The sequence below is a fragment of the Acinonyx jubatus genome, chromosome E1 (genome assembly GCF_027475565.1).
Source record: "Acinonyx jubatus isolate Ajub_Pintada_27869175 chromosome E1, VMU_Ajub_asm_v1.0, whole genome shotgun sequence".
Classification (NCBI taxonomy): domain Eukaryota; kingdom Metazoa; phylum Chordata; class Mammalia; order Carnivora; family Felidae; genus Acinonyx; species Acinonyx jubatus.
Window position 1 is genome coordinate 1,376,167 of NC_069397.1, and position 24,696 is coordinate 1,400,862.

The following is a 24,696-nucleotide window of genomic DNA, read 5'->3' on the forward strand; positions in this document are numbered from 1 at the left end:
GCTCATGTGACAGTGCACTTGACAAACATGAACAGGCTACCTCAGTGCCCCAAATGGCCTCATGGGAGGGACAATCACAACACAGACAAGGATGGATGAGGTTCTGCGGCACAAAAGGACAATCTCATCGGAAGGAGCTAGAACCGGGGCCAGAAGCAGGTCAGCCGGGTCTGGAAGCGGCAGTGACAAGAGCCTGCTGACCGCGTGAGAGCAGCAAGCGAGGGTCCCGGGAAGGCAGGCAGACGGGGCAGTGTCGAACAATCTCCGGGGCCGAGAAGACGCAGCTCGGGAAATGAGAGGTGGCAGGGAGTTAGAGATCTGTCATCAGCCCCCACCTCATCTGGAGAGTTCTGGTGTGTGTTCCGATACCCATACCGCACGCAGCTTTACATGTAAAACCTTAGCACGACGCTGACATATGGAAAACCCTCCGTAAATGTTAGTTAAAGGCCTTAAGTGACCGGTTCCAGCATTTAGACGGTCTTAACGGACAGCAGGAGGGCATGGTTAGACCTGTACTTTAGAATCTAAATCCTCAGGGTGGCTGTGTCTGCACAAAAGAAGGATGAGTCAGAATTAAAACAAAAGACATTTTAAGGACGGAACATCTGAAAACCAAAACCCAACCCAAGTCACACAGGGTCACTTGAAAGCGGCTCACGATGCCTAGAAAGCTTCCACGCGGCTTCCCCGGGGAGGTATTTGCACCCACGCGCAACACACTACGGGCACCAGCTGCACTGCTACCGGAAATGGAAAAGAAACAAAGACGACAGGACCCGCGTGGAGAGAGCAGGGAGGGGGGTGGCGCGGCGCTTAGCGAGGCCGACGGCTGCCTGTGGGAGCAGGTGCCCTGCCACGTGGTGAGGAGAGGAGGCCGTGGAGTGCCTCTGCTACAGGCCTGCGCGACACGAGCCAACCCGAAGACGCCCTAAAACACGGCAACGCCCGGGAGGCGGCCTCCCAGGCGACGGCTGCGGATGACATGCGGTCGTCCCCGAAGGGAGGTGACCGGCGGACTTTATCGCTTTGCCTTCGCCACAAACTTCTTTGGCAGGAGATGTATCTGTGTACTGCTCGTGTCGGCTCAACAGGTTTTAAAGGTAAGGAGAAAAGAGGGTCTCGGGCGCGCGGCCCACCAGGCTCTGGCCTTTTCAGGCCGGTCCGCACCTCCCTCCCCATGCGGTCCCTTCCGCTGCAGCCGCCAGGGCCATGTCACGGAGACGCGGCCCAGACAAACCTAGTCCGGGAGCCCTGGGAGCCCCGGACAGAGCCGCGCAGAAGGCTCTTCTCAGAAGTGCGCACCTTTCCGAAGACGGTGGTGGCTACATGGGCTCTGTGCCCCAGACGCGGCCATTTCCAAAGCCACGGACCCACGCCCCTCCGCCCGCCGGAGCTGCTCCGACTCCGCGGTCGTGGGGTGGGGGGCGGGGGTGCCGCTCACCTGGTCTCTCCTCCGCAGCGCCTCCACCCGCCGGAGCTGCTCCGACGTGAGCACGACCTCCATGCGCTGCATGTCCCTCATCAGCAGGCGCTGGGACTCCAGAAACTGGTCGTTGGCTCTCTGCCACGTGTGCTTCAACTGGTTGTGTTCCTGTCGCTCTTGTTCCAGGAGCCGGCACACTGTCGGGGACCCCCAACCAAGACACCGAACTTGAACGGCAGACCATGCCCGCGGCACGGGGCTGCCAGACCGGGTCTGGCTGCTGGCCTGTCCCGCCGGGGTCGGGATGAGGACCCAGGGCTGACCGGCCGTGGGACACACGGCAGCTGTCCCGCCTCTCCCAGAGCAGACCCTCCCCGAGCCCCCCGTAATGGTGGCGTGGACGAGGGGCCCCCGTGCTCAGGAAGCGCTAGAAACCCTGGTTAAATGAATCTTTGAAGGTTCCTTCCCTGCAGGATCTGGAGCTCAGCCTCTCCAGCGTGTGTTTTCTCAGAGGAGCTCCCAAGTTCACATGACCGGACGTCCCTTCCCACCCCACTCACCGCACACGCATGCTCGGGAACGCGCCGTGGGAACGGCTGCTCCGGAAGCCGAAGGCACAGTAACCACTCCCCAGCGTCCTTACACACACGCTGATACACCTGTCACCCAGAGACCCGCCCTGAGCCCGGGCCGGCCCTGACCGCCCAGGATCAGTCACAGGTCCCGTGTAATGGCTGGTCCTGCCGGTACTCGGCCCTCGGCCGTCTTGCACCAACAAACGAGTGGGTGGCATCGCCGTCCCTCAAGCCACAAACCCGAGAGAACACTTGTACCGCTTTCTCGTCTCGCCCCAACACAGCCCTCTGTGACTGTGCCAGGTGACGGCCAGCCTCCGCCACCTGCCTCGGACCAGCCCTCACGGCTCAACCGGTACGCTTCCCGGCCTGTCCTCCGGACTGCTGGCAAACTGAACTTTCTGAACCGCACAACTTATGTTACCACTCGCAGTTTAAAGCCCAACAGAGAGGCCAAGCACGAGGCTCCATACTGTCCAATGCCACTCAGACAGAAGTCCAGGACAGGCAAATCTGTAGGCACAGAGAGCAGACTGGCGGCTGCCGGGAGCTGGGGCGGAGGAGGACACGGCGAGCGACTGGGAACGAGCACGGAATTCCCTTCCGAAGTGGTGAGAATGTCGTGGAATTAGCGGTAACGGCTCACACCACACCTTTGTGAGAACAGACTTTAAAAGAGCCAACACCATGGCATGTGAATTAGGTCTCCATAAAGCTGTCATTTAAGAAAAACATCTGAAAGAAGCTCGTTCCTGCCCAGAGGCCAGAATCCGAGTCCCCGGGCAGAAGGCGTCCACGACCCAGGTCACGTCAGCATGTCAGCCTCTCCCATCACGTCTTGCCCTGCTGCCCTCACGTCCTAACTTGGCCGGAGCTCCTCCTTCGCCTTGTCACACCCAGGCAAATGGCCTGGGACATCAAGTCCATGTCTGGCCACCTGACAAACACCCACCTCTCTTTACAACTTAAGAAGCTCACCAGTGGCACTGCCGCCTCCAAGCCCAGCTCCCGTGACCGGCCACAGCGGTAACTCGGTGGCATGGCTACTGTCCCCAAGTCAGGCTGCAGGTTACACGGATGCTCGACTGTTACCGGCCTTCCTTTCACTGACCTACGATTTTTGGTGTGAGTGTTCCAGAATGGAAATCGTCCCCTTACTCGTTTTAATGAGACTTCTCAGATCCTTTTCCAGATGTGTCAAGGGGATTAAGGGCCGGGCACACCGTTTAAATGGAAATCCCTACTTCTTTTGGACATTTTCAGAGTTTGCATGTCTTTTCGATGGCAGCAGCACATATGAAACATGCTTCCAGAAAGCCAGAGACTCACTCAAGCTTTGGGTCATTTTCATAACATTTTGTGAGATAATTCCGTAGGCCTTTATATAATTTCAGCTTTCCACTCCCGGGGGAAAGAACGGACTCATTCACAAACCTAAATTACTGGTGGAAGAGCTGTATTTCCCACGGCACTTGATACACTTAAAAGTGCCCACTGTGGGGCTCTGACCCCACAGTCCTGCCCTTGCCCGTTAAAATATGTTACTAGTATCGCCCTCAACATGGACGAGATTTCAGGGGGTCCATGCATTTAGGTGAGGAAAAAAGCTGGATCTTCGTTTTCACTAACTCCTAAGTGAAATGTATCATTTCCTTTAATTATAAAATGTGGGCAAGCAACCACAGTAAGTATGACAATACTCATGACGGTCACCAGCACAAGCCGCGGATGTGACATCTCTGTACAGCAGCTGCAGATCTTAAAAGATCACTGAGCTCAGTGCTTCAAAATTACAGTAGTTACTTTTTATTTAGCGCCTTAATAAAAAGCACCCTTGTTCCTGTATCTTAAGTCTGCAGTCATTTGTATTTTGATCACCATTTTATAGTAAGTCGTTTCTTCTGTATTTACTATTTTAGGGACTAAAAACATGATCCTAAGAGGGTCTCACGAGACCGCCAAGAGAAGTTCTTGACACAACAAAGGTTAAGAACCCCAGCAATTAAGACTCGCTAGCAGAATTAAAGACAAAAGTGGATCTTTATTTTAATGGGGAAAAGATAAGCCTTCTCCCCCAGGCCGGGGAAAAGAGAGTCAATTTCCGCAGAACCCCGCTAGCAGCCTCGTGAAATCAAAACCACTCCTCACAAACGGAGATGCTCCTCGGTCCTCGACCTGCCCTCCGGCCCCACTTTCCCTTTGGTAGAACTACCTCCATCAAGTTGGGTCTGGGGGCAAAAGCAGTTTAAGCAGAAATTCCCGGCCCTCCTTTCTCTCTGCCCACACCTCACGCCTTGTGAAGCTGTTCCATTACAGCCGCGAGTCTTTAGGCCTCACGGCTCCCAGGACAACACTCCAACCGACTGCAAGGCTTTACGGTGAATCCCTCATGTGCGGCCTCTCGGATTTGTTCTGGTTTTCTCAGAGACCGAGACTAAAACTACAGAGGATACGTATTTACCTTCGTGCAATTCCTTCCGAAGTTTCTCGGCATCTTCCTGTAGAACAGACTTCTGAGTGTTCAGGACGGCTACGTACATCTCCAGATCAGTCCTGCAGGATTTCTCAGCTTCCAGATAGTGATTCAGCTCCTTAACCTGAAACAGAATGCGATGCTATTAAAGTAAAACCTACAATAGTTTCTACTTGAGACCTATCGGTGATGTATATGTATGTATATCTGAACGTGCCTTGAAAATAAGTGGAGTTTGTATTTACATAAATTGAAAAAGTTAAACAATTTTTAATTAGAGAACACACACACACACACACACACACACACACACACAGTCTTCTTCATAACTGTATCCCCAGAGTGACACCATATGGGACACTCCTGTGCCTCGCTTTCCAAAAAGGCAGCTCCAGGGTGTACTCCCAGAGCAACACGTACATGTGCTCATTTTGCCACACTCTCAGTCACGGAGTTGTTGCAGGTTCTTTTCAAAACAGCAGTTAATTTCTAAAGATAAAAATAGTACCACACTCTTGTAAATTTGCTTTTCTTTGATTTCTGGTGAGGTGATCCCAAATGCCTTAAACTTATAAAAAGGGCACATTTCGAACAGGCACACACATTGGAAGGAAAAAAGAGGAAGTCATAACGGAAAAAATAGTCCCATGCTGTAATAAACACAAACTTGGAGGCAAGTGTGGGGTATGTTTTAAAATCACATCTTTTAAAGTTTACTTATTTTGAGAGAGTGAGAGAGAGCACGAGTCAGGGAGGGGCAGAGAGAGGGAGACGGAGACAGAGAATCCCAAGCAGGCTCTGCACCATCAGCACAGAGCCCAACGTGGGGCTCGAACTCACGAAACTGTGAGATCATGACCTGAGCTGAAATCAAGAGTCAGGATGCTTAACCAACTGGGACACCCGGGTGCCCCTAAAATCACATCTTTTAAAACATGTCTTACTCCTGCTTAACAATTAACTGTAATACTCAAATATTACCAAGACAGTCTCATGTGTGAAACAGTTATGACCAAAGTGAAATGCAGTCTTGCCCCAGAGAGTGATCACAGAATCACTTGGCCTGTCTTATAAACTGCCCATCCTAAGTTCTGGCTACTCGTGTCAGCTTTTTCCGTGGTTACGTCCAACTTCACTTTCAAGGCCACTTCCAAGCTTCTCTTCTTCCTACTTCTTCAAACTTGAAAATGCTGGCGGTCAAGTTTCCAGTGAACTTGACCACACGTTAGTACTGGTCACAGGCTAAAATGATTGTTGAAGCAGCCACCTGACGCTTCCCTGGATGTGGTCAGACGACCGAAGACATGAAGCAGGTGTGACAAAGCACTGACGGCTGGGAGGTGTGTCCCTGTCACTGGAGAGGGCGGGACTCCAGCCGGTGATAAGGAGAGTCGGTGTGCAGACACACAGCGGTATACAATCACTAATTCGACCTGCTACTACTTCTTAGCGCAAATGCCTGACTCGATTTGTGATGAATGAATCTCTAACCTCTGAAAGCTACTAAGCAGAACCCTGGGAAAGTGGTGCCACAGTATGTGAATGCCCTTGAATTCCATTTGCCCTAACACATAACAAAGCCAAAAAACACACGGACACCCACAAAAATCTAGGAGAGAGCTGGAGGGTGGGGTCAGGAAAGCTACCTCTAGGGACACCTATGGTACCAGCATCGGCGTGTGACAGAGGGAAGGGAAGCGATGACGACCCCAAAGACCCCGTATTTGTCAACTGGGGCTCCAACCGGACAATGGCAGCTGAAACTGCAAGAGTTTCTCGCACGTTCCAGTAGTGTGTAAACATGACCAATTTGTGTGGTGGACTCACAACCTGCTGAGGGTGGGACACAGCTCCCCTGTCACGTTCACACCCGGGTCGCTGTCCCGTGTCCGGGCAAGTGTCTCCACCCTGCCTTCCTCCAAACTGTCCTGGGCACACTACTGATCTGCCACTTCTCCGCGTGAATTCTGGGATCCACTTACCATGTTGCTTATTAAACCCTATTGGAATCTGGGTGGAGTTCTGAGTTTATAGATGAATTTGGGGATATACTACACGCCTTATAATACGTTATCTTTTCATTCCGGAACACACGTATTCAGACCTTCATTATAATGTATTGCGTAAAGATCTTACCCGTTTTTGTTTAGATATATTCTCGGGTAACACAGAGTTAGGCTTTTTTGGCGTTTTTGTTTTGTTTTGCTTTTGCTACCGTGAATGGGATCTTCCCCCCGTTGGACAGATTACTGGGGTACACGAACACTATCACTTCTGTCTGTTGCTCTTGTTGGGACAACGTTCTTGAACTGTGGTCAGGTCTGACAATGTGTTTGTACGCCGTCCTGGTTTTCTACATAAACCACCAAATCAATTTTGTTGTTTTCATTCCGTTCTTAAGCCCATCTCTCCGTCTCGTCTTGCTGTGTCATCCAGGGCCACAAAAACAATCCGCACAGAATCAGCTCACGTGGTTCCTGTCATGAATGGTAAGGCTGCTGAACACTCCTCATTAATGATAATGTTTGCTGATGGTTTGATAAACAGTTCTCATCAAGTCACTGGATGTTTAAATTTATCAGATGCCTTTCTGAAGCCAAGAAGAACACACTGCCCTTCTAATCTTCTCATGTGGTGCATAACAATAGTGGGTTTTCTGGTGATACACCCTCCCTAAATTCCTGGGAATATATCCTATTTGGTTAAGATGTTTGTCTTTTTTTTTTTTTTTAACTACACTGTTGAGAATTTTTGTTTCTACGTTAAGTGAGATAGATCTAGAATGCCTTTCCTTCCTACCACTTTTCTGTGTGCTTGTAATGAAATCATGAAGGTCTCACAAAATCAGCAGGAGACCTTTCCTCCTGTTCTCTAACACACTTTGTAAAATATAAGGATCATCTCTTTCCAGGTTTGGAAAAACTTCCCTGCAAAACCCGAACGTCTTTCAGAGAGGAAACAGGAGAAAGGAAGATTTGACTCTAAATCTGACTATAAATTCACTTTCTTTAACAGTTACTACTTTCGGGGCGCCTGGGTGGCTCAGTTGGTTAACCGTCTGACTCTTGGTTTCAGCTCTGGTCATGATCTCGGTTCGTTGAATTCGGGCCACACACCAGGCTCTGTGCTGCCAGCATAGACCCTGCATGGGATTCTCCCTCCCTCCCTCCTCCCTCCCTCTGCCTCTCCCCCACTCTCTTGCTCTCAAAATAAACTTAAAAAAAAAAAAAAAGTTTTCATTTAACCAAATTTCCTTCATTTCCTATTTGTTGGTATGACACTGTTCTGAGTATGTTTTGTTTTCAAGTCTCTACTGATTTGTGGTTATGTCCCCGTTCTGATTTCTAATGGTTTTTTTTTCTTGATGAGTCCTATTGGAGGTCTGTCTTACCAGCTTTCCCATTTTTCCCATTATGCTGACATTCTCAAGTTCTCTTCTGCTTTTCTGTTTCACTCATTTCTGCTCTCACGAATATTATAGATTTCCTAGTGTTCACATTGTACCATTGTTTGTTTTTTAGCTTCTTGAGTGAGATATTCAAATCACTCTAAATATCTTAGAATTCCTTTTTCCATGATTTTTTTCCATTTCCAGAGATTTTATTTTAGCTGCCGTTTTACTGTAAATAATTTAATTACAGAGATTTGAGTCTGCATAACAATCCTTCAAAACATGTTGACGCTTCGTGTCATTATGAGAAATATCACGTACCTGAAACTAACAATACTTTGTCTCACACACTGTCCTAAGTGTTCTATAGGATCCTATTAATAGCCTTACAAGGCATGCAGTAGAGGTATCTCCATTTTATAGTTGAGAAAACCAAACAGTGAGCTTAATTTCCCAAAGGTTCCCCCTGCTAATAAATGCTGAGCTCCTAACTCCTACACTCTACGACTACAGGAGATACAGTCCCCCTTTCCTGGCTACAGAATTCTGTGTGTCTGTTACCTCTAAATTATTAATCTGGTTATTCAAAGCTCCCATATCCCTACTAATATTTTTTTCTGCCCACCTGATCACTTGCTATAAATCAGTTCTAAGCTCCTACTATAACTGTGAAAGTTAGTTTCCCCTTAATTGTCCCTTGTAGTTCACATATTTCAAGGTGTGTAAGAAACATTCAATCACGACTGTCCGATCCTACTGATGGATTATTAGATGGGGTCTCTCTATTCTTTTTTCTATTACATCCTAAATGTTTCATATCACAGCTGTTACATCAACTTTCCCTTGGTTAGAATTTATATGACATATCTTTAAATATCCCATTATTTTCAGTCTTATAATTTTATTTTAGGTGCATCTATTATAATCAATATAAATTTACGTTTTTAAAAATCCCATCTCTTTCAGTAGGTGATTATCAGTTCACATTTATTAGGGTCACAGACACATTCCCCTTTCCACACTCCTATGCTGTGCTTCTGTTTACTGCCTTTTTTAAATTATTTTTTCTTTCCTACTTTCAATTAATTGTTAAAATGATCGACATTCCCTCTGCTGTGTCTTCATGGCCAGCAAACCCAGCCACGCTCTAACCACATCATCTCTCAGACATCAATTCTGGGGCCAGCTTCAGGGAATGAAGTCAGCTTGGACCCATTCATTTTCCTCAACAAGAAAACGGATGAGATCAGGTCTCATTCTGACAAGAAAATGAACAGTAACTGTGTACCAAAGCAAAACAAAACGGAGCACCACTATGGTGATTATTTAAACTATCCATACAGACAAAATCATCTCCAAGCTTTTTCTTTCTTTCTTTTTTTTTTTTTTTGGATTTTAAAGAAACCAAGATTCTTCGGATTCACAGTCTGAATGCCAGGGTCTCCCCTCCATGACTAGCTGTGCTCATGGCATCAGGTCAGGGCATTGGGTGCAAGAACGGGCTACAACATCTCACAACCTTTGAGGCCTCCAGCTCTTTAACCTTGTCTTCAGCCTCCGTCAGCTTCTCTTTCAGAGCCGCAATCTCCTTCTCCATGGGCATCACAACAGATCGAAGTTTCTCAGCATCCTCTTGGGCCTACGGTTAAAAAGAATTAAATGCTACAACTTACTGGCGCGTTGCTTTTCTGAGAAACTCTGACTCGCACATCGTTAGACTGAACACAAGTAAGCCACCAGGCGCCGCACGAGTGCCCGTCGAACTGAACCACGTGTGCTTTCCGGTGCCGTAGGGCCGTGAAGGCCAAGCCATCATCCCAATTTTCCCAGTGTTCCACTTAGAAATGGGAGTAGGTAGGAAAACGGATTCACTATGACACTCCTGACTTTTTAAATCAATTCATTAAATTCGAAAATACCCTATATATAAAAGGAAATACACATAACACTTTAATTTTTACAACTCTAGTCACTAAATTCAGGACATCATACTTTCTTTGGAAATGGTTGGATGAAAGTACTGATTAGTTCATAAACATAAAAAACAGCACATACTTTCTAAAATGTTACAAAATTATGTTGCTATTAAAAAGCTTTCATCTTAGTTATTTCATTTAAAAAAACATTTTTTTGGTGGGGGCGCCTGGGTGGCTCAGTTGGTTGAGCGTCCTACTTCAGCTCAGGTCACGATCTCGCAGTCCGTGAGTTCGAGCCCCGCGTCGGGCTCTGGGCTGATGGCTCAGAGCCTGGAGCCTGCTTCTGATTCTGTGTCTCCCTCTCTCTCTGCCCCTCCCCCGTTCATGCTCTATCTCTCTCTGTCTCAAAAATAAATAAACGTTAAAAAAAATTTTTTTTAGTAAATAAACATTTTTTTTTTTTTAACATTTATTCATTTTTTGAGAGACAGAGCATGAGTGGGAAAGGGGCAGAGAGAGAGGGAGACACAGAATCAGAAGCAGGCTCCAGGCTCTGAGCTGTCAGCACAGAGCCCGACACAGGGCTCGAACTCACCGGCTGTGAGATCAGGACCTGAGCCGAAGTAGGATGTTTAACCTACTGAGCCACACAGGCGCCCCCATCTTAGTTATTTTAAAAGAGTAGTTTAAATATTATTTAACGTTTGATACCTAAATGAAACAAACCCAAACAAGGACTATCATATCGTTTTCTGTCCTTCATTCTCAAAAACATGGATTAAAAAAAATAACGTCCGAAAATTAGTAAACTGGTGAGAAACTTTTATTATACATATATTGTATACATCACATATGTGTATATTGTGTATGTATGCGTGCATATGCATGTAGGTGTGTGTATAGGTACATGTTTGTGCGTGCACACGTATGTGTGCATACATGTGTGTGGTGTGTGCATATGCGTGTGTGTGTATATACAGGTGTATATGTGTGTATGTATGTGTACACCTGTGTGTATATATATATATACACAAAGGCAGACTTAAAAAGTTAGCTTTTTCCCTTCTTAGTGAACATGACATTTAACCTTATTCCCTAAACTTAAAGAGCTCAAATTGATCCTCAATTGTTCACAATAGGGAAAATATCATTTATGCCCAAATATGAGTGGGGCTTTTCCCCAAGACACATCTCTCTCAGAAAAGAGGGATTCACTTTGTTTTCCAGTCCTTAAAAAGTCATTGAATCATTTATTTTATTTTTAACTAAGTACTGTTTAGAAAAGGCATGTGAGCTTAAATTATCTTCTGTCTAGGTTAACAGATCTGCTGTGCTGATAAAAAACAGCAGGGGGAAAAAAAGGAGGGAAGAAGCAGAGAATTTAACATAGACTGAATTATTTAATGACACAACGATGACCCCACAACTAAGTGTTGCATATCATTATAAACAAAACTTATAAAGATGATTTTTTTTTTAAATGACAGAAAGGTCATTAAAAACACGGAAACTCTGGGGCGCCTGGGAGGCTCAGTCGGTTGAACATCTGACTCTTGAGTTCGGCTCAGGTCATGATCTCACGGTCATGGAATTGAGCCCTGCCTCAGGCTCCACACCGGCACGGACGCAGCCTGCTTAAGATTCTCTCTCTCCCTGTCTGCCCCTCCCCCACACGCACCTGCACACACGCTGTCTCGAGAAAGAAAAATACAAAAACAAAAAAAAACAAAAAACAAGGAAAATTTATTAAGGAGTGCATCTGTCATGATGAGCACTGGGTGACATATGGAAGTGTTGACTCGCCGTACCAGACACCTGCAACTGATACAACACATAGGCCAACTGTACCGGAAGCAAAATAAAAACAAGCAGAACAACAAAAAAGTGTCATCCGCATATAAAGATTTTATGGATTAAAAGTTGATCCTATGACTTATTTCTCTCCTATTGCTTTACTGCCAAGGCCATACCTTCGGTGTCCTATTGAACAGACGCTGTAACAGCCAGCATCCTCGTGTGTTTCATCTTCCAGGGAAACAGTTCTGTAGCAATTACGGTATTTACATTTTCATTTTTGATAAACAATGAGATAGGGAACTTACTTGCCTTCTATGAATTTCCTTAGGATTGTTTTTATGCCTGGGTGTTGCATTTTATTAGTCACCTCATCAGATTTATTCTTTAAAACAACAACAAGGAAAATTTGGGCCAAGAGGAGCCTGAAGAGACACGTGGCATCCTGCAATGTGGTGCCTGCATGAGATCTTAAAAATAGTGAGCCAGGGCATCAGGTAAAAACTAATGAAATCTGAATACAATGAACGGACGTTAGCTCATCATACTCAATCCTGGTTTACTAGTTGTGACGACGTACCACAACCAACGTGAGATACTAGTAACTGGGAAAACTAGACGTGGACCACACGGGAACTCTGTACTATCTACGCAATCTGACTCTGTAAATCAAAAACTGTTCCAAAAAATAAACTTTAGTTTATTTTTTTTTTTTTAATGTTTACTTATTTTGAGAGAGAACACGCACATACATGCCCAAGCAGAAGAGGGGCAGAGAGGGAGAGAGAGAATCCCAAGCAGGCTCCACGCTGTCAGCACAGAGCCCGACAAGGGGCTCAATCCCATGAACCGTGAGATCGTGACCTGAGCCAAAACCAAGAGTCGGACACTAAACTGACTGAGCCACCCAGGTGCGCCAAGTTTATTTTAAAGATAAAAATAAATTTTAAAAGCAACAAGAAGTGGCACGTTGTGAAAAATCATGAACAACTGGAAACAAGGATCTCCTGTTACGGCCTGGACCGGAATCTCCAACGACAGCATCGAACAGGAACTATCTCCAACAACCTGAGGGAGGTAACTGTGGACAACTCTGTTAGATGGCTAAGTGACTCTAGTGGTGAGGAAGATGTCGGATCCTCGTGAAGATCCTGAATTACAGTCTTCTCCTGGAATAAAATGGAGTGGAAGAAACGGTTCTTCGTGTTTAAAGCTTCTTTTTTGGGTATTGGGTTCTCAGATGATTTTTAGGTTATTATGAAAACTAAATCACCTTCTAAATACACAAAAATAGTCCTCTGTGGACCGAGGGTTGGGAACCAAAGATGATGATTAATACGAATGAAAGATAAAGTCAAAATCTAGTTATAACTGTATATATAATGTGTGATTTAAAATGGAAGTATGTACACACATCAGTAGGCTACAAGTTTATATAATTAAACTGGCCAAAGAGCTTTCACTATTTTCTTCATGAAACAATACTCCACCTTCTCCACCGCCCTATGTTCAGGCATCTTGCTATGTTCCAGCATAATATGCGGTACATTTGTCTCACGGGAACCCAGGGATACGGAGAGAGACGGAAAATCAACATCTGTCCTGAAGGTCCGGCTTAGACACACTCACCTGGCGGCCACACTCCTCCGATAAATATTTATGAGCCCCTGTGTGCTAAACACTACCGTGGGCACGCAGGACACGCAAACAAACGAGGGTCCTGGCTCACGGAGCTCACGTTCTGGCAAGGAAGGGAAGGCATGATCAACAGGTGAACTCTGTGTGTGCTGTAGGAAAGGACAGAGCACCGCAGGATATGGCGATGGGCGGAGCGGTGGCAGGTGCAGGGGGGAGGAGGGCAGGCTGTCGTGCTGAATGGGGTGGTCAGGACAGGCCTCCTGCAGTGGAGACATTTGTTTCGGGACGTGAAGAAGGGGCAGGGAGGTCAGCCACGCACACGTCTGGGGTCAGGGAGTCAGGCTATCCAGCGCTACATTTACGTGTGTGTCCAAACAATCCCCCAAACAGAAACCAGGAAAGTCCGCCTATGGCCACAGTAATGCGGGTGGAGGCATCCCGCCTTCGAATTCGAATATTCCTACAGGTGAATACGTTCCTCATACCTTTTTCATTTCGTTTTCTAGATTCTCCTCCTCTTGACCTTCCGACAGCCTTCTCCTTAAATCTGCTATCTCCCTCTCCGCGGACTCCCGGTACTGTGCCCACTGGCTTCGCTCCTGCTCCAGCCGCAGGTGAAACTGGTGCTCGTAGTCGCGGACCGTCTCTACAAAATATCACCAAAGATCGCAGGTCTGAGCGCTCTGAGGAAGAATGTTCTGGCACACTGAAATTTTAAAAGGAGTTACATAAAGAGTGTATGCCTGGATTCTGGAAATCGTCAAATTCACTTTAAAAACAAAACAAAACTGGGGCGCCTGGGTGGCTCAGTCGGTTAAGCATCTGACTTCAGCTCAGGTCATGATCTAGCGGTCCGTGAGTTCGAGCCCCACGTCAGGCTCTGTGCTGACGGCTCAGAGCCTGGAGCCTGTTTCAGATTCTGTGTCTCCCTCTCTCTCTGACCCTTCCCCGTTCATGCTCTGTCTCTGTCTCAAAAATAAACAAACATTAAAAAGAAAATTAAAAAAAATAAAAACAAAACAAAACCAACTAAAACTCAAGCAAGATTTCTGATTCTTATTATGTGCACAAGTGTCATGAGGGCTGTGACTCATGCCTGCTCTTCACGACGGGCCTGTGCCGTTCGTTCCCTCGTGGACGAAGAAAGCTTAGGGAAGGCCAAACACTCTGGCTGGTGAACATTCCACAACCAGAGCAACAGGGCTGGCTCGGACCCGGGGGCCGACCTCAAGCCAGACCGCTGCTCCCACACACGACGCTACGGCTCCTGAGACAAATGGGACTGTCACCCCCACCCAACTACTTGAATGTGAGAGAGAAGGGATGCGATTCTGGAATATTTTACTATAACTCAGATTCTAAATTGAGACAGATTCTATAAGGTCTTTGTTAAATGACCTTATCTTTAATATAATCTTAACATATCATGGGATAAACACGTGTGTCTGTTAACTTCCACTGCTCCTTCGTCCTTTTTTTTGTATACATTTTTTAATGTTTATTTTTTAAGAGAGAGAGAGAGAGACAGAGCGTGAGCAGGGGAGGTGCTGAGAGAGAGGGAGACAAAATCCGAAGTAGGCTCCAGGCTCCGAGCTGTCAGCACAGAGCCCGACGCGGGGCTCAAACTGACGGACTGCAAGTCGGACGCTTAACCGACTGACCCACCAGGCGCCCCGCTCTTTCTTAACAACAGAACCCCAATTTCGTTTAGGAGGTCAGTGATGCACTTTACAAACGAGATTTTCCAGTTGCCTTTGTAGCTGTGGGTAAGCACACACCTCAGCAAATGTGAGGGGCTGAAGGAGGAGCAGCTCATGTTCAGCCAGGAGGAGGACGGAGCTGAAAACCATACGCTACAGATGGAGGAGGACCGAAGGAGCCCAGGACACCGGTGACCCCGTGGGGTCCCCACCCCTGGGCTGCTGCTTCCGCGCAAGAACCGGACTCCTATTTGGGGGCCAGTCCCCGGGTGACAGCCACCACGCTGGCTGTCAGGGAGCACAGAGGGCAACAGGACCCGAGCGCAGACAAGAGGAGAGGGTCGTCCCTAGTCCACACCTATGACAGTAACTGGACTGACTTCAGGAACCCGAAGATTCAGGGGCAACTTGCTTCAGGTCACTGTCACCTGAGAAACGCAGGCTGTGACTGAGCACTAGTGTGGTCAGCAGACGGACGGGAGACAGCTACTCTTCCTTTGGTCCGAGGGTCACGGCCCACGAAGCCTCTAGAGCCCGTGCCACTCGGCCACAGAGACCGCAGCGAAGAGGCCCAGCAAAACCCAGGCTCCCCCTGAAGACGTGGAACTGGCCGCATGGAGCGGGTGGGCGCGAATCCGCTGGGACCAGCGAGTGGAAGCAGGGCCTGGAGGCCTCCTGTGGGAGGTTCTCCAGCTCCGCGCACTGCCGCACCCACGCAGCTTCATCCCGTGTCAGGAGGGGCCGGCTCCTCCAGAACACCCAGAGGACAGACCCGTTCACAGCACCACTGGCGCCCGCGGGAACACGCGAGGCCACAAACACCACTCAGGATCCGGTGTGAGACGCTCCGAAAATGGTCCATCACCGGCATCGGTGTCGCCGGGAAACGACAAAGCAGACGGAGGGCTCCCTCCTTACCTTTCATGACGGCCTGGAGCGAAGCCACCTCCTCCCTCCACTGTCTTTTCACCTCGTCGATGGCCTCCTGCTTGGTGTTCTCTGAGACCGTGGCGATGGCCTTGATGTTCTCCACCTCCGCCTGGGCTTCCCACAGCTGCGTCCGAAGCTGCCCCAGGTCATCCTGCGCGGCCTGCAGCACCGCATTCTGCCTCTTCAGGTCCTCTGCGGGGAGGGGAGCGGAGGGGAGAGGAGGGGAGGGGAGGCCTCCGGTTAGGGAAGGGGCCGCACTCGCACTCAGCAGGCTGACAGCCCAAGGAACAAATACAGCGTCCCCTTTATAATGCTAACAGTCTAACGAAGGAGTTAAACATTAAATTCAACGTTAGTTAACTTAGAAAACCAATTATTTTAATAAAGATAAGACTCAGGGTGGGTGTGCAGGGCATCACAAATCCATTCCTTACTCATTATCCAACCAGCCAGTGATGAAGGCCATAGTTTTAGAGCTAAATTTAGACTCTTTCACTCACTGGCTAATCAACTTATTTAACCTCTCTGGCCTCAGTTTCCACATCTACAAGACGGGGATAAAAACACCCATCTTAGAAGGTTGTCTTAGTGATAAACAATTTACTGAAAATGCTTGGGAGTACAATACTTGCACAAGGTGAACATTTGAGAAACGGTTAACACGGGAGAAAAGAAAGCCGGACCACACCGCAAGCTACAAGATCAAGATCAAGGATTTTTAAAAGTCAGGATTAACTTTCTCTTCATCCCTTTGCCACCGCCTCAATATCGAGCTGACATGGTGAGCCAACTACAGACGTAAGCCTACGCAAGCCCGGGGTTTGGCCGAATGGCCCTTCAGACGAGGCGACCACCCCGCCCCCGCCAGTGTTCAGGGCCGTGTCTGCTCCCTACACACTTACCAACAGTCACTATCTTCCCCGGTCCCTGATGTTGCCAACACCGTGGGGACGAAAACGGTGACAGCTGTCATCTGTATTTCTCTACCAGTAGTGAGGCTGAGTACCTTTATTACATTGATTAATGTCTGTGTTTCTTCCCTGGTGATACCCTTTCCCTGTGCTCATGAACAGTCTTTCCTCTGATTGGGAACGGTATTCTACATACAGTGAGTACCAGTCCTTTTCCTCCAAAGCTTTTCCAGCCTTGCTGCTCTCGGTCTCTTAACTGTTCCATATCTTTTGCCATATAGAAGTTAGGAGACATTTATGCAGAAGAAGCCTTCACCTTTATGCAAAGTCGTCAATTTCCTTTAGAGAACACGGTAACTGAGCTGACAGCCAGCAAAACAATCTGACTTAGGCTCTAACTCGATTACCAGCGGCCATGGGATCTAAGGAATCACACAGCCCTCAAGCCAGATCAGCAGCAACGCCTCTCTGCCTGACTGTCTAAGTGCTTAAAAAATCAGATAGATAAAACTAAGGCAATTTCACTATCAAACTCACACAGGAATTAACAGCTTGGTAGTCCAAGTAACGGGGGAAACACCAGACACGCTGATCGTAACTGAGGCCGTTTAAGAAACCTTTATTCGCTCAGCCTCAGTTTTCCGCTGCTTGTCACTATTAAAATATCCCGAAACACCAGCCACAGAAAACTTACAAGAACGTTAATTACAGAAAGTAATTATCTGAAGTATCCAGAAGGCAAGCCAGACCCCTGGGACACAGTGATAGGTGTGTGGGAATGATCTAGAGACAAAACACACAAAGCCACAAAAGGGGTGTTCTGGATATAAAAACGTTTTCGTAAAATGTGAAATAAAACAAAAACCATGATCTCGGAATACTCTGTTCGTTTCTGAGAACCACAGTTCCGTCAAGGCTCAAGTCCATGTGCTCTCCCCTCCTCCGCTGATTCTCCCTGATAATGTTTTGTTTCTTGGAAATCACCCAGAGCTGCATACACTGTTGCGTGATCACTACGAACACAAAAACTGCAAATACCAAACCTAAAGACTAACCTGTGGCATGTTTCCACAGAGTTAAAAGCAGCAGAGAGAGCCTGAGGGAAGATTCGGCCAAATGTTGCTCCTGACTGACTTTACACATTTACCTAGGTCTATATTATATACTATGTATTACATACACACACACACCCACACACACACACAACCTTTAAGTGAGAAAACAAACAGAAGTTAAAAGTTAGAAAAACCTACACTTTCTGTACCAAAACATTTCAAATCTATCTGCCAGTGGCACAAGTTATTATTAAAGAATAGTTACTGGGGTGCCTGGGTGGCTCAGTCGATTAAGCATCCGACTTGGGCTCAGGTCACAGTCCCGTGGTCCGTGAGTTCAAGCCCCGCATCAGGCTCTGTGCCGACAGCTCAGAGCCCAGAGCCCGCTTCTGATTCTGTGTCTCCCTCTCTCTCTGCCCCTCCCCTGCTCATGCTCTGTCTCTCTGTCATAAATAAATAAACATTAAAATTTTTAAAAATAATAATAAAGAACAGTTATCACCCATTCTGGCTTTGTAGATGTAATTATAAAGATTTCCAAACACACTCGGAAGGTGAGAATACAGTACAATCTTTCACACGCCTATCACCAAGATTCGTCAATTACCAAGACTTTGCCACATTTATTTCAACTACCCTTTTTCTTTGAAGTATTTTAAAAACGAGTCCCAGAAACAGTATTACATCACACTACACATGCCTCTCTAAAAACAAGAATATTTTCTTACACAAACACGGTGTCACTATCACACCTAACAAAGTTAACAATTGTTTGATATAATCTAATACCTCGTCTGTAGTAAAACTACTCCAGTTGCCACAAAAATGTCTTTTTCAAGTCTGTATGAATTAGGATCCAAACAAGACACTTCATTTGGATATACTGACACTTTACAGAACATTTCAAACATAAAGACAAATACAGAGAATTACATAATGGACACCTATGACCTAGCTTCATCTTTTTTTTTTCTAGATTTTATTTTTAAGTAAGATCTGTACCCAACATGGGACTTGAACTCACAACCCTGAGAACAAGAGTCTCACGCTCCATGGCCTGAGCTGGCCAGGCGTCCAGGCTTCATCAATTGTTAATATTACTGCTACGTGTGTTTCAACTCTTTTCAACTTCAAGAAGTAAAACGTTACAGGGGCTCCTGGGTGGCTCAGTCGGTTGAGCGTCCGGCTTTGGCTCAGGTCATGATCTCACGGTCTGTGAGTTCGAGCCCCGCGTCCGGCTCTGTGCTGACAGCTCGGAGCCTGGAGCCTGCTTCAGATTCTGTGTCTCCCTCTCTGTCTGCCCCTCCCCTGCTCATGCTCTGTTCCTGTCTCAAAAAAATAAAAAATAAAAAATAAAAAAAGAAGTAAAACATTACAAACACCCTACTTCCCTCAGAAGTAACAACTATCAGGAATTTGGAGGAATCATTACCATGCATATTTTACACCCTTGCTCTGCTACAGGTTTTCAAACCCCAGTGCTCTCATAGAGTCGTATTCCTCTTTAATTACCTCGATCTCTTAACATTGTTTCGTTCTTGAGATTGTTCACACACGTGACTGCTTCGATCATTCACCGCCGTATGACAGTATGGCGTATCAGCTATTACGGCCGTGGACACTCAGGTGCGGGGTAGGCATCTACCTGTTCTACTCGCATGTTCCCATCGTTCTATGCCCACTGTTCTAGGCTCTTCCCAAATTTATAATGCTATGTCATATATCAAATTTCCATACATTGAGAACTTCTATAAACATTATGGAACTTCTAGGGGCACCTGGGTGGCGCAGTCGGTTAAGTGTCCGACTTCAGCCAGGTCACGATCTCGCGGTCCGGGAGTTCGAGCCCGCGTCAGCTCTGGCTGATGGCTCAGAGCCTGGAGCCTGTTTCCGATTCTGTGTCTCCCTCTCTCTCTGCCCCTCCCCCGTTCAGGCTCTGTCTCTCTCTGTCCGAAAAATAAATAAACGTTGAAAAAAAAAATAATTAAAAAAAAATTATGGAACTTCTATAAAAATGCCCTATTCTCATGCCAATACCATGCTGTCTAAACACAGCAGTATTCATACTATTTTGTCTACTCTCGTACACATTGTAAAGTTTCCCGTAATAAACAGCTTAATAAAAACACTGTAGGTGGTGCCTGGGTGGCTCAGTTGGTTAAGTGTCCCACTTCTGCTCAGGTCATGATCTCACAGTTTGTGGGTTCGAACCCTGTGTCAGGCTCTCTGCTGTCAGTGCAGAGCCCACATCAGATCCTCTGTGCCTCCCACACTCACGCACATATTCTCTCTTGAAACATTAAAAAAATTTTTTTAATTGAAAAAAAAACCACTGTAAGGGAGGCTGAGTGGCTCAGTTGGTTAAGTGTTCAACTTGAGCTCAGGTCATGATCTCGTGGTCTGTGGGCTCCAGCCCCGCGTCAGGCTCTGTGCTGACAGCTCAGAGCCTGGAGCCTGCTTCAGATTCCGTGTCCCCCTCTCTGCCCCTCCCCCCACTCGTGCTCTATCTCGAAAATAAACAAACGTTAAACAAAAAAAAAAGAATGTTAAAAAACCCCACTGTAATAGTTTTGAATGAAGTGGGGACACTTCCCCTACCAGACGTAAGTTATTATCACAAGCCTCACACACCCGCCGCCCAGCTCCAACACTCATAAACCTGCGGGCAATCTTGTCCCTCCATCCACTTCCATTACACAACACACTGTCTTGAGACAAGTCTCAGACATTTTTTTAAACTAATAAACTTTATTTTTTAGAGCAAGTTAGGTTCACAGCAAAACTGAGCAGAAAGTAGAGTTCCCAGTCCCCCTCCGCACGCAAGCTCCCCTCACCGCAGCAGGGCGCCCGACTTGTAACCGCAGAGCCCACGGGGACACGCTGTTATCAAAGCCCGTGGTCTCCATTAGGATGCTGTATCTGGCCCTGTGGGCGCACACGACGGTTCCGCTGCCTCGACACCCCCTCTGCCTGTCCGTTCCTCCTTCCCTCCTGACCCTGGCAGCCACCACTGCGTCCACTCTTTGCCTCGTCCGGGATGTCACACGGAACCATACACCCATCGTCTTTTCGGGGTAGCCGAATAACATTCCACCGCCTGGGCGTACCAGTTTACCTGCTCGGCTCCCAAGTTCTGGCAATTATTAATCAGGTTGCTGCACACGTCGACGTGCAGGTTCTCACGTGAACCCGGGTTTTCAATCGGGGATGTCCCGAGGAGAAAAACCGGTGAACCCCGTTAGCTAAAAGTATGTTCGGTTCCGTAAAAAACGGCCAAAGTACCTTCCGAAGCGACTGCACCATTTTGTATGCCCGCCAGCAATGAGTGAGAGTTCCAACTGCCCTACATCAGCAGCAGCATTTGGTGGGGTGTCTCAGATGTCAGCCACCATAACACGCGGAGTGACAGCTCACTGCTTTACTATGTTCACAAACTCACACAACCATCACCACAACCAATTTCGGAACATTCTGATCCTCCCAGAAAGAAAGCCAGTGCTCTTGATCACCCCCTCCCCCCGACTCCCCGGGGCCACCAGTATCAGGGAACCACTCACCTGCTTTCTATTCCTATCGATCACGTGCTACCCTGGACATTCCGTACAACTGTCATCATACGATGAGTGATCCTTTGACTGGACTGTCTCTTAGCACAAAGCTTTGAAAGTTCATCCATGTTATAATGAGTGCCAGTATTCAATGTATTTTCATGGAGAAATGAAATATTCATTCATCAGCTGACATTTGGGTTGTTCCCCACTTTCTGGCAGTTAGGAATAATACTGCCGTGGCTATTTATATGCAGATGTACACAGCACATGCTTTGTCATTCTCTTGTGTATATACCGAAGAGTGAAATTCTGGGTCAAACAGTAATTCTATGATTAACCATTTGAAGGACTGAAAGACTATGTTCCAAGCCCCTGGACATTTAACACTCCTGCCAGGAGTGCACGAGGGTGCTCACTTCTTACTTCTCCGTGTCCTTGCCAATACCTGTTATCAACTGACGTTGTGATAAAGGCCTCCTAGTGGGTGTCAAGTGGCATCTCATTATAATTTTGATCTGTGTTTCTCTGATACCTAACACCATTGAACATCTTATCATGTGCTTTCTGGCCATTTGAGTATCTTCTTTGGAAAAATGTCTATTCAGATCTGTTGACCATTTTTCACTGTCTTTGTATCATGGAGTTATAAGGGTTCTTGATACATATAGATAAAAGTCCCTTATCTGATATGCCATTTGCAAAAATTCCTCCCATTCAGTGGGCTTTTTATTTTTGTGACAGTGTCTCTGGAAGCACGAAAGCTTTTGAAATCTGATGAAGTCCAATCTACTTCATTGGTTGCTTCTGCTCATAATGTCCTATCTGAGATATTACTGCCTAATTCCAAAGTTGCAAAGATTTATCCTTATGTTTTCTTCTTTTTTAAAAATGTTTGAGAGAGAGAGAGTACAAGCACGGGAGGGGCAGAAAGAGGGGCAGAGCAAGAATCTCAAGCCAGTTCTGCAGTGTCAGCACATAACCCAACTTGGGGCTCGATCTCACGAACCATGAGATCATGACCTGAGCTGCAATCAAGAGCCAGATGCCTAATCAACTGGGCCACCCAGGTGCCCCATCCCTATGTTCTCTTCTAAGAGTTTTATAGTATATCTTGATACAGTCCAAGTGAATTTTTATAGATGTTAGAGTCCAATATCATTCTTTTACATGTGGATATCCAGATGTCTCAGCGCAATTAATTGAAAAGATGGTTCTTTCTCAGAATTGTTTTGGCATCTTGTAGAAAATCACTTGATCGTATATATATCTGAGGCTTATTTCGGGATTCTCGACTCCATCCCATGGAACTATGAGAATTATGCCAGCACCACCTGTCTTGATTACTGTTGCTTTGTAGTAAGTTCTGAGATCAGGGTATGTGAGTCCTCCAACTTTGTGCTTGTTTTCCAAGAAGGCTTTGGCTATTCTGGATCCCTAACATTTTCATATAAATTTTAGGATCATCTTGTCCACTTCTACAAACTGCGCAACCAAGATAAAGACACTGCATTAAATGTGTAGGTCAATCAGGAGAATACTGCCAGTATTAAGTCTTCTGACATATGAACATAGGATATTTTTCAATTATTTAGATCATTTCAAATGTTTGACACCATTTTTAAAGTTTTCAAAGTACAAGCTTTACACTTGTTAAATTTCTTCCAAAATATATCATTAATTTTGATGCTGCTGTAAATGAATTGTTTCCTTACTTCCATTTTCAGATTCTTCATTGCAAAGGTATAAATGGTTTTAACCCCGGTCAATTACTCTTTGACAAAGCAAGAAAGAATATCCAAGAGGAAAAAGAAAATGTCTCTTCAACAAATGGTGTTGGGAAAACTGAACAGCGACATGCAAAAGAATGAAACTGGACCGCTTTCTTACACGCAATTTCTTACACACAAAAATAAATTCAACATGGATCAAAGACCTAAATGTGAGACCTGAAACCGTAAAAATACTAGAGGAGAGCACAGACAGTAATTTCTTTGACGTTGGCCATATCAACTTCTTTCTAGACATGTTTCCTGAGGTAAGAGAAAGAAAACAAAAATAAACTACTGAGACTTCATCAAGATAAAAGGCTTCTGCACAGAAAAAATAGTGTAAAAACGGCGGGGGGGGGGGGAACAAAACATAAGAGACTCTTAAATATGAAGCACAAACAGAGGGTTACTGGAGGGGTTGTGGGAGGAGGGATGGGCTAAATGGGAGAGGGGCATTAGGGAATCTACCCCTGAAATCACTGTTGCACTAGATGCTAACTTGAATGTAAATTTAAAAAAAATTTTTTTAATTAAAATAAAGAACCAAATGGAAATGAAAAAAATAAAATAAATTAAAATAAAATAAAGCTTCTACACAGAGAAAAGGATCTATAAAATTTAAAAGACAACCAACAGAATGGGAGAAGATATTTGCAAATGACATATCTGATAAAGGGTTAATATCCAAAATACATAAAGAACTTATAAAATTCAACACCCAAAACACAAATTATCCAATTAAAAAATGGGCAGAAGAGGGGCACCTGGGTGGCTCAGTTGGTTAAACATAGAACTTCGGCTCAGGTCATGATCTCACAGTTTGTGAGTTCGAGCCCCACGTCGGGATCTCATGCTGACAGCTCAGAGCCTGGAGGCTGCTTCAGATTCGGTATCTCCTTCTCTCTCTGCCCTTCCCCCACTTGTGCTCTGTCTCTGTCTCTCAAAAATAAACGTAAAAAAAATTTTTTTTTAAATGGGCAGAAGACAGGACTAGACATTTTTCCAAAGACATCCAGATGGCCAATACACCTATGAAAAGATGCTCGACATCCACTGATCATCAGGGAAATCTAAAACAAAACTACAATGAGACGTATCACTTCACACCTGTCAGAACGACCAAAATAAAAAACACAACAGGTATTGGCAAGGATGTGGAGAAAGAGGAATCCTCTTGCACTGTTGGTGGGAATGCAAACTGGTACAGCCACTCGGGAAAAATTAAACATAGAACTACCCTGGGACGCCTGGGTGTCTCAGTTGGTTAAGCGTCTGACTTTGCCTCAGGTCATCATCTCGCGGTTCATGGGTTCGAGCCCCACGCTGGGCTCTGTGCTGACAGCTCAGAGCCTGGAGCCTGGTTTGCATTCTGTGTACCTCTCTGCCCCTCCCCGTTCATGTTCTCTCAAAAAAATAGATAAAAAACATGACAGATTTTTAAAAAGAAAATAGAACTACAATCCAGCAATTGCACTACCAGGTATTTACCCAAATAATACAAAAATACTAATTCCAAGGGATACATGCACACTGTCTACAGCAGCAGCATCCACAGTAGCCAGGTAAT

General features: G+C 46.2%; 1 protein-coding gene across 2 annotated transcripts in view; it reads right to left on the reverse strand.

The window, feature by feature from the left end:
• Positions 1–24,696, reverse strand: part of RABEP1 (rabaptin, RAB GTPase binding effector protein 1) — a 100,056-nt gene that overhangs the window by 22,348 nt on the left and 53,012 nt on the right. For both annotated transcript variants that reach the window (XM_053212085.1, XM_053212084.1), the window contains 5 exons: positions 15,832–16,035; positions 13,699–13,859; positions 9,385–9,504; positions 4,463–4,598; positions 1,445–1,623 (listed from right to left, as the gene is read on the reverse strand). In XM_053212085.1, coding sequence (XP_053068060.1) covers positions 1,445–1,623; positions 4,463–4,598; positions 9,385–9,504; positions 13,699–13,859; positions 15,832–16,035 — 800 coding nt within the window. The remainder of the gene's footprint in view (positions 1–1,444; positions 1,624–4,462; positions 4,599–9,384; positions 9,505–13,698; positions 13,860–15,831; positions 16,036–24,696) is intronic.